The sequence below is a fragment of the Manis javanica genome, chromosome 13, assembly GCF_040802235.1.
Source record: "Manis javanica isolate MJ-LG chromosome 13, MJ_LKY, whole genome shotgun sequence".
In the NCBI taxonomy this organism is placed as follows: Eukaryota; Metazoa; Chordata; class Mammalia; order Pholidota; family Manidae; genus Manis; species Manis javanica.
The window spans coordinates 65,660,735-65,678,812 of record NC_133168.1 but is presented as its reverse complement, the minus strand read 5'-3'; the positions used below and the strand labels follow the sequence as shown (position 1 = coordinate 65,678,812).

Sequence of the window (18,078 nt, the reverse complement as noted above, 5' to 3'; positions counted from 1 at the left end):
GCAAAATTCTAGGGAAAGTTCTACTATCCTCGGAGATCCTGGCAGGCCTGAGCCTTGGTTTCCATGGGAGCAACCAGTGTGAGGACATGCCCTCCTACTGGCCTGCCCTCCTTCCGTTTTCTCTCTCCAATCCCTCATTCTTGCTCTTGGCATCACCATCCAAGTTCTCAGACCATTTGCCCAAGCTCTTGCCTCAGGATCATTTTCAGGATTCTTGCTAAGTTGGAGACTGGCTGAATATGGGTTGGTGGTTAGGGACAGAAAGCAGGCAGAGATGACTCCAGAGTTTCTTGTCTTGTGACTGAACAGATGTGAGGATCACTCACTAATAAGGGAATACAGGAGGCGATGGTCTGTTTGGGTGTCGTAGAGGCAAGAAGTAGGAACATATGCCCATCTTGCCAGAGCTACTGCCATTCAGTGCTTGGCACATTGTGAGTGGTCAACATGTATTGAAGTTGCACAGGGAAGTGAAGGAAAGAGGCAAACACATGGGTACTCTGGACATACTTGCATCTGTTTATTAAGTATGGACTGAAAGGTGGGCTGGGTGTTTGCCCAGGAAGCTGTCATGGGTGCTAAAATGAAAAGGAGAGTATATCTTATCATCTGAGAGAGTTACGTTTCAGTTCAAAATATAAAACTCATACAAACATGAACAACTTTGAAGGATTTAAGAAGCAATACATACTAGCAAGTGAGAAAAAAATATGTTAGTTATATTAGCAAGTAAAAAATAACTATAATTGATACTGAGTAATTATTCACTTGGAGCAATAAAGATTAGCAGTAATCAAAGCCAGTTGAGGCTAATCTGATTGACTTGGTTTAGAGCACTTTTCTGAAACTTACAGGCATTTGATTAGTAGTGATCAGATATGGAATGCCATAATTGTTGTGATTTGTTATCATCAAAGCTATTCCATCTATTATTGAACTTGTAACCTTCCTTTACACACCTGCTAATTCTTTCTACAAGTCTAACCCAAGAGGCCAATTTATTTCAAAAACTGGAAATGAATGTTTAAAATTCTGTAGGGTGGCAAAGGGGCAGCCATCTCACTATAAAAGCCATAACAGTGTGACCTTCCCTTTTAATGCAAACGGAAATGACTATAGAAAGGTTTAGCTGAATGCTGATACAATTCCAATGTGTTTTGGCTTTGTAATATGAAATGCAGAGCCATTTTAAAAAAGCTTTATTTGTCATGAAATTGAGAGGGCTTTGGTTAAAATTCTTTCACTCAACCATGAATAATATCTGCATGTGTTCAGGGTCAGAGAAAAAGTGGTCTGTGCCTATTTTATAGCCAGCTCATCCCCTACCTGTCCCATTCATTTCTGGCTGCTTTCCCAGAAGATCAACGAAAATGTCATGTGGGATAAGATCAAACTTCCTACTAAACTCCTAAAACCACATTTGCTGGTATCATTTCTACCCTGTCTGTGACACTCATTAGTCAGTCATAAAAGGGAACTGAAGTGGTTTGTTAAGTGTGTTCTGCAGAACTAATTAGAGCTAAGATCATCACAATTTCCAGACTTGATTATTTATTCTATAACTTTCCCAAGCATTTAAATTTTTTGATATTTTAAAGTAAGTTTGATCTTCCAGCTGCATTTCAGGAGATATCTATGACCTGTTTCTGCTGAAGACAGACTTTTCCTGGAGTCTGGAAGCCCCAAGGCCCTTAGCAAACTTTTGGCTCCCCATCCCTCAGTCCCATTTACCGGCTCCCTTGTAAGAATATGCTCAAGCAAATATCCTTATTGTGCCCCATGCTTTGGGAAGACGCCTTTGATGTGGCACCAAATGGTCAGTCATTCTCACTTAGTTTCTATCCTCCTTGCAGGCAAAAGTACTTGATCTCCTTCAATTTCCAGCCATTAGAGAGCAAGGTGCAAAGAACAGATTGTAAGACTTGAGAAAGCATTTTTCCAATTACACACTATCTAATTCAATTTACATTTATTAGAAAAACCGCCAGCTATTTCATGTTAATATTGACATTTTCATAAGTACTTGCAATTAGAATTCAAACTGAGATTCTACTAAATCTTTTAGATGTTTTGCACTTACTTTTCCTGTCTTCAGACTTTGCAAAATATTTTTAAGAACATGTTTGGAGGTCATTCTGCCTTTGGGAAACTTACACTGTGTAGAAACAGTTGGGCAGAGAAAAAATATTACACTTTGGCAAAGTAAATTGAGGACAACTACAGAGGTACGCCAGGTTCAGAAAAACAAGTGTAAGGTATGAATTCAAATTTTTAAACAGATAAATTGAGCCATTAATTTTTCCCTTGACATGAAACTTCACCCCATAACTTCTTTGAATAGCAAGATCCCTGACTGCATTTAAAAAATATTATTTTAAAGAACATTTCCTGATTGGATTTAGTGTAGTTTTATTCACCTATGTCTTTTTATTTATAAGTATTTGTATGAACTGGCTTGCACTTAAAGAGTGACATGTGTCTTTGAAGAGATGGTAATGGAGTCCAAATGCCTCATTGACCAAATAAAAACCTGTCTTCATGCTAAAATATTTCATTCATGAAAGTGCTTACTCTCTGCTTTATTGTCTAAAGCATGGCTTCTTAAAGGGAGATCTTAAATATACAGTATAATATACTCTTTGGTTTCTATACAATAAATATTACCCACTTCAATTTAGAAGAAAGTCTGACTTAAGACATGTATAGAATATTCATAAATACAATAAATCTTGTACTTCTTTAATTACACTTAATTATTAGTGACATTTATTTGTACATGCCAATTAAAAGCCTTACAAATTGAAACATTTCTGAAGAGAATGACAGCTTTTTCCAAATGGGCAGGGGGTTCAGAAAGAAAGTCTCCAGAAGATATTCAGGAGGTGTGTCTCTCAGTGATAGCAGTTCCTGCTGACACAGAGAAGGGTGGATGTGCTGTTATTCCTCAGTGGTTACCAACCTCAGCTAGATGGTGGCTTCACTTTGGGAGTCTTTAAAAGAAGTCCCAAAGCCCAGGCAACACCCCTGACCAATTAAACCAGAATCTTTGGCTGTGCAGACAGGGCCCCCAGGTGATTCCAGGGAGCACCAGGCTGAGAACTGCACCATCATAAAAACGAGCCACCTGTCCCAGCAGGGAAGCAGGGCTGAACCCTCAGTGAGAGGACTGCTGCAGCTGGGCTGCTGACTCACAGTGAGGGGCGAGGGGCAGAGCAGACGAGCTCAGCTGACAGGTGGCCAGCGGGATGCACCTGGCGGTGCCCTGGCAGCCCTGAGGTCTAATGGGACCATCCCGGGAGTGAGCAGGCCAAGCAAACCTGATTCAGCAGCTAGTGGAGCAGCTCTGCTTCCCCTCTGTGGGGACATCTGGAGAATAGCTTGACTGTCCCAAAGTTCCTTGCTTCCCTAAACCGTCTGCTCCAGCCAGGCTCTGCAGTTTACCATAGAGCCAGTTTCTGGCTTTCAGGCTTTTGCACAAGTACTTGCTTCTGTGTCCTCCTGATCCTCATCCCCACCTTAATCTGCCTAAAACTGAGCTCCCACCCTCTCTGGGAAGCCTCCCCCAAGGATCCTGACTCTTACTGAATTCTTTCTTCACTCGCATCCTCAGGTTGTAAGGGTCAGCATCATTTTTTTGTTAATTAAACATAGCCCAGCCAATGACAATTCCTGTGCTGCTGAGCTATGACCTCTCTCCTTATCGGTGTTGGGCTTTTCCAGTTTCAATAGTTACTGAATGGATGGATGGATGGATGAGTCACTAGTAGAAGGAACAAAACCAGAACATATGCCTGGCCACTTGGTTTGCAGACCAGGGAGAGGAAAGCCATAGTTTGGTGCCACTGCAGGTGGCATGCCACAGTGGAAAGCAGATGTGGGCTCCCCACTGGTGGGTGAGACAGGCCAAGTTTCAAAATGCCTGTCATGCTCACATCAGCTTCACAGTACCCTCAGTATCTGCAGCCCTTAGTGACACTGTGGTAGATGTCACACCATGAAGATATGCACACCCTTAACCCTGGTCAGTGTATTTGGTACCTCACATGGCAAAAGGGATTCTGCAGATGAGTCTAAGGTCACAGTCCTGGAGATGGGGAGACTGTTCTAGGTCACCTGGATGGGCCCACTCTGGTCACATAAACCCTTAACCATGGAGAACCCTTCTCCGCTGGGCTAGAGGAATGAGATGGAAGAAGGAGGAGAGATTCGAAGCATGAGAGGGACTTGACCCACCACTGGTTGTTTTGAAGATGGGGGGAAGGGCCACATTTTAAGGAATGTAGATGCCTCCTGGAAATGGGAATGGCACTCATCTGACCACCAGCAAGAAAATGGGACCTCAGTCCTACAACCACAGGGTGTGGATTCTGCCAACCGGAATGAACAAGGAAATAGGAGCCTTCAAAATGGAATGCACTTCTGCCAACACCTTGATTTCAGCCCAGTGTCAGACTTCCGAGCTACAGAACTGTGAGACCAGAAATTTCTGTTGTTTAAGCCATGAAATGTGAGGTAAACTGCTGCAGCAGCAACAGGAAACTAACACAGGTACCATACACGCAGGAGGCTCCTTCCTGTCCCGTCCATCCAGCCACCCCCTCTGCTGCAGCAGGGCTGGGGGCTGCTGGACAGAGTGACCAGCTGGGTGGGTCAGAGTCACTCTCAGGACCTCAAGTGGAGAGAAACCCCAGGCAGCATCATGGGCACAGATGGGGAGGCTGCTGACAGAGGGGAGAGGAGAATGAGTGGCTGACAGGCTGAGGGCAAAATCACAGCAGAGGGAGCTGGGGCCCCTGGGCAGCCTGGATGCCAGCATGACCTGGTCGCTCGCCCCGGCTCCAGTTCTGACCCGCTTCTAGTCTCCTCCCAGGGCAGTGGGTTGCCCTCTGCTCCTTGCTCTTCCCATGTGGCCTGGCTCTGTGTGGCACTCCCTGGTCTTTGCGGGCAGGTGTGGTCCTTCTGTCCTGATTACCAGACACACCCCTCTAACTACTGCCATATTTCTCCTCTTCATCACCCATTACCTGAGGTGCCCTGAGTGGATCTGAGCTCCTTGCAATGAAGGCAGCCTAATCCAAGATCCTCGTGTCCGAGGTTTGATCTTGTCCCCCTAGCCTCTCTGAGCTTGCCTTCCTAGCCTGTAGAAGGGGGGTGAGGGGTGGGTGCTAATGCCTACACCAGGCCAGGTGAGGACGAACAAGCTAACACAAGGAGAGCTACGCCCACCCGCGACACACCACACATGGCTGTGCCACTGGTGGTAGCTCAGGTGGTGGCTGGCAGCCTTCTGTCCCCTCACCAGGCTCCCAGCTGGCCACCCTCTCAAGGCTCCTCCTTTTCTCCAAGATCCGTTTGTGTTTTCCTGCCCCCTCCTGTGCCGTCATCTTCTCTGTCCACTGGAAGCCCCCAGAGGCTCTTCCAGGTATCGCTAAACCTCAGAAATGGCCTTTGGTTCTAAAAACAGCTGTGACCCCTGCTTCCAATACACCTCAGGACAAATGGGTTTCCCAGATATTTCTCTCAAATGGGGACTCCTTAGTGCCCTGCACCTCTGCACGGCTCACACAGTGGTCAGGGCGCTTCAGCCCTGGTGCACCTTTCCTCGCCACCCCTCGGGGGTGACAGTGAGCCGCTCTGTGACTTCACAACCCCGTGCCTACTCCACCTCAGGGTTCCAAGTAAATAAACACTGGACAAATGTATGCTAGCAGGCTGGGATCAAAATGTGTCTCCAGCTGTTGGGAGCACAAAGAGAAACAGTTTCCTCAGAAATGAATCCCCAGGGATAGGGGTCTAGTGGGGCCATTTGCTATCTTTGCAGGGCGGACCTGACAGTTCAGGACACGGCCCCGGGGGGCCTGAGCCACATGAGAACAGCAGTCCCTGCTGGTTCCCCACAGCACGGAAGCCCCTGTCTGGAGGAAAAACGGTCTCTTTAGGTCACCTGGAGCCACTGACAGAGCCAGGGATAAAAGCATCAATGCTGAGTCGTACTTTGGAGTGTTTTAGCTTTCAAAGCATTTCTGTGTAGAGTGTTCAATTCATTCTCCAACCATGCTGTGATATAAGCAAGGTAGGTAATATATTCCCATTGTATAGGTGAGCAAAGTAGGGTTCCAAGAGGTAAATCACTGGCTGATTCACCCAGCGAGGGCAGCTGAGAATGGAGAATAAGTACATCATGTCCTTGGCTGCTATCTCAGACTGCAACCAGAAGTCAAATATGAACTAGTTGGAGGCAAACAGCACTACTTTCTTACCTTCAAAGATTTGGAAAACAGCTATTTACTGAAACACTTAAAAAAGCAGGTCATCCAAATCCCTTACTCATTTCTTTCATTAAAGTTATTGTTTAGGTACAGGCAAAGCCTGAGGTTTCATTCCCAGGACAGCCTCCGATGGTCAGGACAGAGTGGAAATTTCCAGGACAGAACATAAATTTCATATATACAATTTCCAAAGCTAAAGGATTTCAGAGTCCAAAACTTTCAAGCAGACTGAAATGCATAGCTTTCTGAGGACCTTTGCTGACGCTGGCCAGTTTTCAGACTTCCCCAGAATCCAACTGGGCCAACATGATTCACTGAATTCTTTATGAATTAAGAAGCTGCAAATTACGCATCTTTTCTTTTAAACATGCATTGCTTTCCTCGCCTTGTAGCCAAGCCAAATAAGCAGCATCACACAGGCAGGCTTTTTCCCTGGGAAAATTTCCCCCTCCCTCTTCCTACTCCATCAAATGGAGGATCATCTACCGAGGTTGCAGTAAGTTTGGGTGAGGAGCCCAACTTGACATTTTTTGGAGTTTGAAAGTGCCAAGTGGTTTCTCTGCAGGAGATTTCACCATGAAACGTCCTAAGGCCAGGTTTTAGGCAAAAGCAAGCACAAATCACACATGTGTGATTGACAGAGAGGAAATGGCAACACAAGAAATCCATTTTTGGGGAAACTCAGTGGCTGGAAAAGGGAGTGGTTTCAGCAGGAACGAGATGCTCTCCCTTGCTGTAAATCACAACAGTTGCTTCTCATTAGCAATCATTCAGTCTTTCATTAGTTGTGCTCTGGGTGCCAGGTATTTCCCTGCCCTGGAAATAAATGAGGCCAGACTCGAGCTGGAGATGAGTCTCATGGGCTGGGACATACCCAGTGCCTGGGCTCAGATCTGCCCCAACTTACGATGCTAACACCAAGAAAGGAGGCAGCCACCTGTGTAAGGGGGAGCAGAGTTTCTGGCTCTGGACAAAGAGAAATGAGCCTAAGGGAACTGCCTTTCACAGTGTGGCTTGCTATAAGTTGATTACTTTTCAAGCAATAATTTACTTTAAAATTATTTTCTGGTAAATACAGAATGGTTTGGAAAGAAATGGAAATTTTTAGAAAATCGAATTGTTTCCAGAAAATATGGGAAGTAGATAGAAGATGCTTGAATATATATATATTTTTTATTGTTATAACAGCTCTGTCTTTGTAAAGATATGTCGGATTTTGCCCAAAAAGCATGGAAACTGGCCCCTAGTCTTTTTCTCCCTTTACCATTCGGGAAGTAAAACATGAAGTCCAAGTGACAGAACAACGCAGCTGTGGAGTCGGGAGGCCTGGCTTCTACCCCTGGTGGGGCCCCTAACTCGTCCGTAGACCCAGGTCCTACTCTTGCACCTGTGAAAGGAGAGTTTCCTCCTGACCTCAGGGGACTCTGCAAATCCTACATCCCTTTCCTCTTTTCTGCTTTCCTCCAAACCACCCAGCACCACACGATGATATTATTTCACCCCAGGGCAGGCTCAGAGGCCCAGGCCCCTCTCAGCTGTATGCTAAGCAGTTCTGCAAGGCTCAGGGCCAGGAGCAGAGCTGCCTGATTTTTGGCAACTGGATAAAGCAAGTGGCTTCAGAGTGCCGCGATGTGGAGTAACGTGAGCACATCAGTAGGCCCGCTGTGAGCCAGCACCCGTGACTCTGTGTGCGTGCAGTGTATAGGGAGAGGCCTCCTGGCCACAGGGGCTCCGAGGGGGTGGCCTGCCTTGCCTGCCTCCCCAGGCACCGGGTCCCCTCAGGCCCTCACCCCCACGCAGAGCCTCACTGAGGGGACACTGGTGTCCTCACAGCTGCCCCATATCCCACCAAGACACAAACAACACCCTCTTTTAAGTCAAACAACTGACCACCCAGGCTTGCCAAAATAAGGACAGGCTCTGAAAGTGGGCAGTTTTATATCAAGGGTCTAATGGGACCAAGGCGATGGAATAAAAAGTTACAGCTATCAAAAAAAAAAAAAGGGCAAGAGAATATCTTCTTCCAAATAAACAAACATCCTTTGAACAAGAAAACAGCCTTTTAACTGGAACAGGCTGGGGCTGGAGCATGAAGGCATCACATGTTCCTTGCCCATCCCCCTTCCTGCTCCCCCAATTCCTCCCTCTGCTGCTTTGGAGATGCAGCACTCTCCGGCTGGGGCCTGCCAAGGAAGAGCTGAGCTGTCCTGACCCAGGCCCTTCCCAGGACACAGCGCTTACATGTGGAGAGGGGCCCCGCAGATCTCGGAGGGTAGAATTTCAGGCAGGGAAATTTCTCCGGAATCTCTCAAATCACACCATAAAGTCAGCTGCCAACTTTCAAAAATATAACTTGCCTCCACTACCAACTTCCAACATTTTAGGGGGTTTTAAAAAAAAGAATCTAAACTGTGTTTTTTTTCTCTCATGTTTACAAATGATTGCAACTTATTGTTTGTGTGAATATATGAAAACTATGTTATGTGAAACGTTTTACAAGATGGCAAAACTTTGACAGGGTAGAAAACCCAGACAATTTCCCCCTCAAGTCCTATATTAATATTTTACTGTTGTTTATTTTATTGTATTATATTAACTAGCTACTTTATAAAATAAAAGAGCACTCTATTTTGTTAATTAGAGTGCTGCTGAGGTTCCAGTATTTCAACCTTTTTTCTAGGTATCAGGGACATAGATTGGACTGTGATCCTATATTGTCCCCCAAGAGCTTATGAGCTGTTCAGAGAAGAAGAGTGAAGTTAAGACACTGTATCACCCAGAGAAATGACATAACCAGTACAGAACTTGGTGGGAGTACAGAAAACACTAGGAGCCCCGTGCAACAGCTGTGTAGGCTGTGCACTGCACAACTCTAGGGTCACCATCCCACAGACTCCATTTGCAGTAGAGGCTCCTCCTGCCCCTGGAAATTGTGAGTGTGAGGACCCTTGTGAGACTTCCAGGACAGGCATGTAAGGCTCAGCCAGACACGAATCTAGAGGAGGGAGAGTCCTGACTCCTCTGAAGAGAGAATTGCTGAATGTGTTTGAAGGCCAGTGGGATGACACATCCCCTGCTGGGTGAAGGGCTCAGATTTCTGTGGGCATTCAGGAATAAGAATCACTGACGAAAGTGTTTTCAAGTTGGGGTCCTTTATGTTACTTCCTCCCAACTCAGACTAATTGCAGGATTCACAGGGCCTTATATGATCTGTTGTCTCCAACCCTTACGTCTCTGAACTCACTTCCTGCCATATCCCTGTCCCCACCCCTCAACCCAATACCACCCAAACTGTCCTGCCTGCTGATCTCTGAGTGAGCTGAGCACGCATCTGCTGCAGGGCTTTGTCCAGCTGCTCCCTCCCCTTGGAGCTGCGTTCCCCCAGTTACCACCTGACCATCTTCACCTCTCATTCTAATTGTTGCTGTTTGCTAAATCCTCATTGCCTTCCCTGACCCCCTGATTAACACTGCAGCCTGTCCCCACTCCCTCAGGCATCTAGGTCCTCGGGGACAGCCCCTCCACTTTCTTGCTTTTTCAAATCACTTTTCACCTTCATAGAAGGCTATGAATTTACTTATTATCTACATTAATATTTGATGAGCAGAGCTCATCAACCTTGTTTCCTTATCTTTGGTTTTTCAACATCTTCTGCTAATAACTTGGCTTTAATTTTCTTAGTGTCAGGATTGAGACAGACACCTGTAATAGTTTTTGATGAAATGGAATTTGTTTTATGTTTTTAAAAGAAAAAATAAATGCTAATCAAGGTCTAATACAAACTATAAAGGCAATCCAAGTAGATATTATTCCTCTAGTTAGTGGGTCTATACTCTGAATACATACCTGTCACTGAATAAAAACTATGGAGTTATATTCATAACATGTAGTTTAAAGAAAAAGACCACATATTTGCCATCAAAAACTCAAAAAAAAAAATAAAGGCCACTTTAAAAATATCCCATCAAAATATTTTATTAAACCATAGGTAGCTGAGCAAACACTGAACAGTGAGGCAAAACCCCTGGTTTCTGGTCTTGGTTCATCCCTGGACCAGTTCAGTTGCACAGCAGTGGATAAGACACTTCATTCCCCTGCACCTCAGTTTTCCCAAGTCTAATCATGAATTTTAAGAAATGAAAGTGGCATCATCCCCAAATGCTCCCATCTTCCAACACATGCTTTTGTTACGTTTTAAAAAACTAAATGAAGAAACAGAAATGTTGGTGTTGTGCTGGAGATGCAATTAATGATACTTTCCTTTAGCTACAAGGGTGCTGCTGAGGAGCAGTGGGCGTGGGCTCTGCCTTAGAGGCCAGTGGTGGGACTAGATGGGCACTGGTCCCTAACGAGTTTCTTCTCTCTCTGCTTGTGTGTGACAGCCCAGGACAGGTCTGGTGACCCCAGTGGGCTCGCTCAGACACAGAGACCAGATTTCAGCCTCACAGGCTCTCAGCTACTCAGCAAGCTTTTGCTCGCAAAGAATGAGAAATGTATCTTCTATTCTGGCGCTGGTTGCCAGATGCATTGCTCTGCAACCCCCTGACCCGCTTTTGATACTAACTCCACATTGTGGGAACAATTACTGGGGTCAAAATCAGCAAGGTCCAGAAAAAGCGAACAGTTTTCAGCTGAGGTGGCCTGATTCTGTTGTGCTGTGCAGGAAAGAACCCTGAACCTGGAGTCGGAGGACTGGGAAGGGAACCCAGGGCTGTGGCAGTGCCCACACCCTTTAGGAATCTTGGGGTCCTCATCTGAAAACCCCTCCCTCACAGGACTGCAGGGGAATTGAGCGGGATGAGGTTTGGGAAAGCACTTTGTGACCCTCTAAGAGACAGTCCCCAACACATCCAACCAACAGTAGTGCTGGTTAGGATTCCGGGGAAAGGTGCTTTCTTCTCTGGGACCTAAAACCTAGCACTGAAGACAGACTGAGGGAAACAAGACTAGAAAGTCATTTGAGAAAATGTTCATTAGGACCTGAGTCATCTGGAACAATTAGTTTTTCACTGGCAAAAACTCCCTCCCTGAGGAAGTGACCATGCCCCGTGGAGCCCCGTGGAGATGCCATGGGAAGGGAGGTGGTTGGGGGGTGGTGGAGGGGAGCTGCTCCCAGGGCAGGGGAGGGACCTTCTCGTGGATGCGACGGGACTTACCAGGTAGCGCTCCTCCTGCCTCATGCTGGGGGTGCGGATCATGTGATTCTGTTCCCCTCTCCAGTCTCCAAATCGACGGAAAAAATAATTAGATAAAAACCGGTTGACGGGGTCTCTAATGATGTTGATGTAGACAGGCTGGTCTCCTCCAAACCTAACACACGCACACAAACACGGAGCTGGTTACAACCCATCGCTTCTGGAGGAAACAAGCCTAGGGAGATACCGCTTCCCCTCTAGGTTAACACACTGTCATCGGATCGCCCTGACTGCTGAGGTCCCAGCGAACAATTTAATCAGCAAGCAGTGTTTCTAGATGGACATTTATTATTGTACAGGAAGTATCTGTCCAGGTACCTGTGAGAGGCTGGGAAGACTAGTCTGCAGAACTATACAAACAATGGTATTTGTTGATGTGAAGATAAAGATATCTTTTTTCTTATTGGTAGGTGAGCACTGCCATGCTACCGTGGGTTTTGTATTCCTTGACCCACTACACTAGCATGTGGTTGGTCCTCAGGGAATGTTGAACTGACTGGTAAATTCTGATTGCCTCACTGGGTGAAATGGTACTTATCCTACATCCTGATTCGAAGTGTGTCAGGTTATGGTGCTCTGTGGGAAGTGGGAAGTAATAGCCAACATTTATTAAATGCTTGCTGCTCACCTTGATGTAAATATTTTTGTGACCAACTTGCCTAAGCCTCATAATGCCTCAGGGGAGTAGAAACCATTATTATCGCCACTTACACCTAGGAAAACTGAGGCAGGGAGGGAGTGAGTAACTTGTGGCTGAGCCAGGATATGAACCCAGGTGATCTGGCACCACAATCTGTGCTCTGAACCATGGAAAGAAGATTTCAGAGTTGAGAAGAGTAACAATGTAAAGGATACCATGAGTGCAACAAAAATCAATATAATCATCCTCAAATGATGGCAAGTGGGTTTCAATAAAAATAAAACAAATATCTAGCTGTTCCATTTTAATTCCTTCCAGAAGGGGATCAGACAATGCACTGATGTTGGCCCAAGAGCACGGCCTTCCCAAAACAAAATGATTCGGTTGGCTGAGTTTTTCTTAAGGATTCCTCCCCTTTCTCTTTGAACTGCCTGAGCGCAGTGAGCCTGAAGAAGCCGGGAGGATACTCCAGGCTCTGCAGAGGTCTGGCTCTGGGGACCTCCTGAAGGACCCATAGGCTTCTCTCACCCCATGACCCTATGACCTTCTGATGCAGATGCCCAGACATTCTGTCAGGGATCAGAAAGAGCTCAGAGAAAACAAACTGACGTGGCTCTGCCCCTCCTGCTGGCAGACTCCGTTCACCTTCCAAACCCAGCCCAAAATCACAGTTACATCCTTCAGCTATGAAGTCCTGTCCTCATGTTCAGCCCTCACTCAGCTGTGTACTGTGTGTACACATGTGCCTCTCCCATCAGACTGTGCACCTCCCGATGCCAGGAATGATGTCATTAGCACTGTGCACAGCACACAGTAGGTGCTCAACCAACAAGGACATGAATGCCTGGGTGTAGGCTTCTAATTTTGTAAGTGTCTGCCAATATCCCAGGCTCTGCTGGAGAGGAAGGTAGACATAACAAGCCACCCATCCTTTTTGTGTATTAATTTGTATAATGCTGTCCCCAGTTCATTTGCATTTTAAAATAGAATCTTCAGAGAGAAGAATCCAAAGGAGTGAAAAAGAATGACTTTCCAATCGTGGAATTTCAGGCACCAGGATGTGCAAATGATATTCTGGGCTCAAATATACCACATGGATTACACACTGCTCGTGAATAAGGTTAGCTGTGGCAATATGAATCTTGTCAGTTCCCAGATGTACACAAGGTGACATTCATCAAGCTGGATGAAAAACTAACTAGTCCCAGATGTCAGCTGCTTCACTGACCAGCTAACCACCATCACCCTGGATGTATCTTCTGCTTTTTAATTAAATCGGGTTTCATATCTATGATAAACAGCAACTCAAGTAATGTTAGGGATTAGGAAGACAAAGCATGTATACCAGGTGTAAATGAAATTGAACCCTCAGAAATTGCATCATGCTTTTAAAAAGATCAACTGTACTTCTATTGTCAGGTGAAGAATGGCTACTATTGTTCATTCACAGAAGCAGCCAATCATGTGAATCAATGCACAGCTCCCCGCTAGGAGATGGTTCTCAGCATGGCCACTCCTAGCTTCCACAGAAAGCTGTACATGTGAGGACTGACAAGGCTTGCTGAGTGTAGGTGACTTGCTCTTATTTGCACATTGTAACCCAATGCAAGATTTCTAGATAATTTTCCAGAACAGAAGTTTTAGATGGTTTAGGAATTTACTGTCAATATCAGATAATATAGTAGCTGCTCTCTAGAAGTTTCTGAATATGAGAGGTGTCACCTCTTACCTCCCCCTTTCCAGAAAATGACAGTAATAATGGTTTCAGGCCACCAAGCCCCATCCTTTTCCTAGGACACACAGCTCCCTCCCAATCTGCAAGATCTGGGGTGGCATGTCAGTTATATAAAATATGCCAGAATACCACCCACGTGTCCCAGTGCCTGAGAAGGGAAACACACTTCCCATCCTCATCCTATCCTCTCTCCAGAACAGTTTCTCTTCTCTCAGTAATTTTTAAATTCTAATTAGAATTCCTGGTCACCCTTAGATCTCCGGGTCACCTGAACTTAACATCTGCAGATGATTCCTTTCTAGAGTGAGAACGCTTTGTACCACCACCCAATACATGCGGCACAACACTGCCTTCCTTTTAAAACCTTTTGAGAGAAGACTTCCCTGAAGTCCATCCTCTCAGTCAACCTCACAGTTGAGGAGTCTTTGGTCCACCCAGCCAAATCCCTAATCTTCCTTCTATGTACATTTTCTTCTGCCTGGTCCACTCAACATAAAGGATTCACTTCTCCTTGTATGTTTTTTTTTTTACAACTTTAAGCCTTACAGGTTCAATTTTAATTCAACTTCTTTTTGCATGTGTTTCTTTTTGAAATTCCTTTAGCATTTGTCTTGAGACTCTTTTCCCTTAATGTGATAATTACAGCTCTAATTTGGCCTTTATCAAGCCCTAAAAACATTGCAGTGAGCAATGCTGATGACACACTAGAGAGCCAGGCCATATTTTGCTTTTCACTCAATACACCCTCTTGTCCCTTGGTCCTCACAATATGATGGCATATTTGAATCTCTCTGTTAAGTCATCCTAAAAGAGCAGGTATTTCCAATTTCTTTGACATTTGTTCAAACGTCAGATTTATCAAGTCTTTCATCCCCACGGTGAGTCTCTTTCTGACCCTCTACCAAGTTATCATATTTTTTAAAATTTTTTGTCTTTCTGATGAGAAGATGAAGATCCAAAGGAGGGTATAATTCTCTAGGAAAAACACCTGCACGGTCCTCACTTTCTCATTCCGAGGATTTTCTTCAATGTCTGCCTCAAGCTGTTACCTGAGTCAACAACCCATCAATACTAGTCACCTCTCCAGTAGCTACAGAAAGCGCTGGGGTAAAAATGTCAAGTACACTTACAGCAAATAGCTGGCAATATTCCTCCTGGAATATTTTTGTATGTATTAAATAATAAGTCTTAAGACCAAAATTATTCTAGGGAATTAATACTGTCTTATCCTCCTACTATACTGTAGTTTTCTATGACTGGAAACACTCAGAAAGCATATCCTTTTTTTTAAAAGTTATGGTAAAGTATACATAACATAAAATTTACCTTTTTCACCATTTTTAAGTGTAAAGTTGAGTGGCATTAAGTACATTCACACTGGTACAACCATCACAACCATCCATCTCCAGAACATTCTCATTATCGCAAACAAACTCTGTGCCTATTAAACAATAAATCCCTTGCTCAACTTCTCCTAGTCCTGGGAAATTTCCATTCTACTGAAAGATTATCTTCTTTTTTCACCTCTGGCTTAAAAGTAGAGGTCATTGTCACACTGTCACATTAAAAGATAAGAAGTGCCCCAAGGCTAGGCCCACACTTTGGTTCCCTGTTTGTGACAGAGGAGATTCTGTGAAGAGAAAGAAAGTCCGTGAGGAAAAAGGATGGGATTGTTTGGGGGCATGGTGAGGAGCTGCCTGCAGGAGGTAGGCAGAAAATTATTGAATTCTCCTTTGCAGGAGTGGTTGGAAGGGCCCTGTCCAACCTCACAGCCTTACAATGTGCAGTGAACACATCTGTCCTTGGCTGCCCGGGACAGGGCGTCCCAACCCAAAACACAGGCAGAGGAGGCTGAGCTGCTCTCTCTCTGCTCTCTGGAGAGTCTTGAGGGAAGAGGGATGGAAGCATCTGCCAAGGGGGAAGTGGAGACAGAGGGGGTAAGGACAGGGGGGCAGCTGGGCCACCGGAGTTAGGGGCCCTGCTGGGACAGCAAGGTGATGTGACAAGGAGGCAGTAAGTAGGTGAGAAGAGAGGGATTCTTCGTGGTGAGATGGGCTCCTGTGGCAGATCTCACCATAGAGTGACAGGAGGAACGTGAGAAACAGAGCGCCATTCTTGGGGTATCAGTCCAGCAGTGCTTAAATAAGGTAAACTGAGAGAGAGCTCTTGTTTTTAAAATCAAACTTCTGGGCTACGTTTAAGGCAGTAAAGAAAATATTCAAGAACACTAACACGATTTTTTATTTTGATGTTCTTTCCAAAGTTTGAGTCTTCTGTCACTGTTACAAAGGATTTGCAGGGCCCAGAATTAAAATGGATGACCTTGCTAAGGAGAATAAAAACAAAGTCAATATTTAGAAATAGGATGTGGGAACCCAGCTGAATTACGGAATTAGCTAGATCTGATTTGTTTTGTTAAATAGTGCCATCAGAGGGCAGACTTTGCTCACATCAGTAATTAAGACTTCACTTTTAAGAGGAGAAAAGTGTCCGCGCCCCTCCCCAGCCTGCTTCTCCAGGGATTGATTTATATTTAATATTTTGTTTTTGCAAGTTAGTGTTGCCCTGGAACCACCATCTGAGATCAATGAGGAAATAGAAGCAGGAGCAAAGGAGGGTGAAAGGGTCATGGGTGAGAAAGGCAGAATGACATGGAAACAGGTGAAGAGAAACGTTGGGTTGCAATTATTTTGCTTCATGATATGTCGTATAATTAGCATGGGCTATTTTGATAGCACTGTGTTCTGACCCAAAACACCAGTTTTCCCTGAGAAACCCAAGCTGGGAGTTGAGGAGGACTGGAAATTGGAAAAAGAAATACTGCCACCCCTCGTGCACCTCCCCCTGCAAAAATAAAAAAACAAACAAACTGCTTAGAAAACAAACAATAGGGGCAGGGGGGACGAATTGTCTGTGTCTCAGCCTTTCCAGTGCGTGGATCTGAGACATAAAGAGATACGGTTGAACTTTAGGAAGTTGAACTTTTGAAGTGGACAACTGAGAACAGACACACGAAACCATGCAAATATTAAAAATCCTACTTCAACATCTCAACACAGAGTAGCATCTTTTAGGTGAAGGTAATTCAGACTCCGTTCTCTAGGTAGTCCAGGTGAAAAACATTTGTCTGGCCTGAATTTTCAGGCAGTTCAAGCACTGTTAAAGAACGTTACAGCGAAAACCTGAGGAATCCCAAGTGGCCTGGAATTGCTGCTGAGTTAGCAGTGTTTATCGCCTCTGGCAGGAAGCCTTCCTTGAGGCAACTATAAAAACATCAGTTGGGTCTGGTACTATTACTTTCCATGGTTGAATGAATAAAGCTGGATATGGCAAAATAGCTCCTGTTAGGTCTGAAAATAGGGAAAAGAAGGAACAGAGCAAGATACCTAGATGAGGAATAAATGAAGTAAGTCACCTGTCAAATCTCCAAAAGCTCATGCGATAACATTTTGCATCATTCAGAGAATCTGAATTTCAAGATAAGAATGTTGTACTTAATGGAAATAAAAGAAATAAAGGGCAATCCGTTTGGGTATAATGCCACACACTTCAAAAAAACTCCAGAACTTTTATGTGTAAGAGGAGGTATAGGCTTTTCTTCCCAGTTTCTGCTCACCAGCAAGTATCTTCCTGCACACTAAGAATGGAAGGAAGGTCAGAAATACAATCCCAACAAAGAATATTAGGTTGCAGTATCAATTCTTCTCCTCATTACCTCATCATCTTGAAATAAGCCACCAGATGCCCATCAGCAATGATCAGGGTAGGTTTCTTAAGAGCAGCTTAGTTAACCCATGCCTTATAATTCAGAATAGAGAACTCATTTTAAAAAGTATGTGACAGCCCTTTTAACAAGCCTCAACTTAGCTGTCTTTCTCTTTTAATTGAGTATTTGGGGGCATTCTTTGTATGCCCGCAGTGTGCCATTTATAGCTAAGAAATTTTTCTTAAATAAAGCTTCTTTTGAAAACAAAAAGCTGATGTTTAGCTTCCCATGTTCAACAAGTATAACATAATCTTGTAATGTATTCAAATTCAATTTGTCACTCTGATTAGAATGTTTACGGAGCTCTTGTACCCAAAGCCCCAGGCCTTGTGTTTCGTGGGATGGGAAAGAGGGTAAACTGCCCATGGATTGGCATGAGTTTTTTAAAGGAACTGATCATGCTGGTCTCTACTTCTTTCTGCCTCAAACTCCTGACTGCCATCCCATTCCTGCTGTGTCCACCCTGGAGGCCT

At 44.8% G+C, this 18,078-nt stretch overlaps 1 protein-coding gene across 4 annotated transcripts in view; it reads right to left on the bottom strand.

The window, feature by feature from the left end:
- Nucleotides 1–18,078, bottom strand: part of UST (uronyl 2-sulfotransferase) — a 284,724-nt gene that overhangs the window by 95,623 nt on the left and 171,023 nt on the right. For all 4 annotated transcript variants that reach the window (XM_073219733.1, XM_073219734.1, XM_073219731.1 and 1 more), the window contains exon 5: nucleotides 11,426–11,579. In XM_073219733.1, coding sequence (XP_073075834.1) covers nucleotides 11,426–11,579 — 154 coding nt within the window. The remainder of the gene's footprint in view (nucleotides 1–11,425; nucleotides 11,580–18,078) is intronic.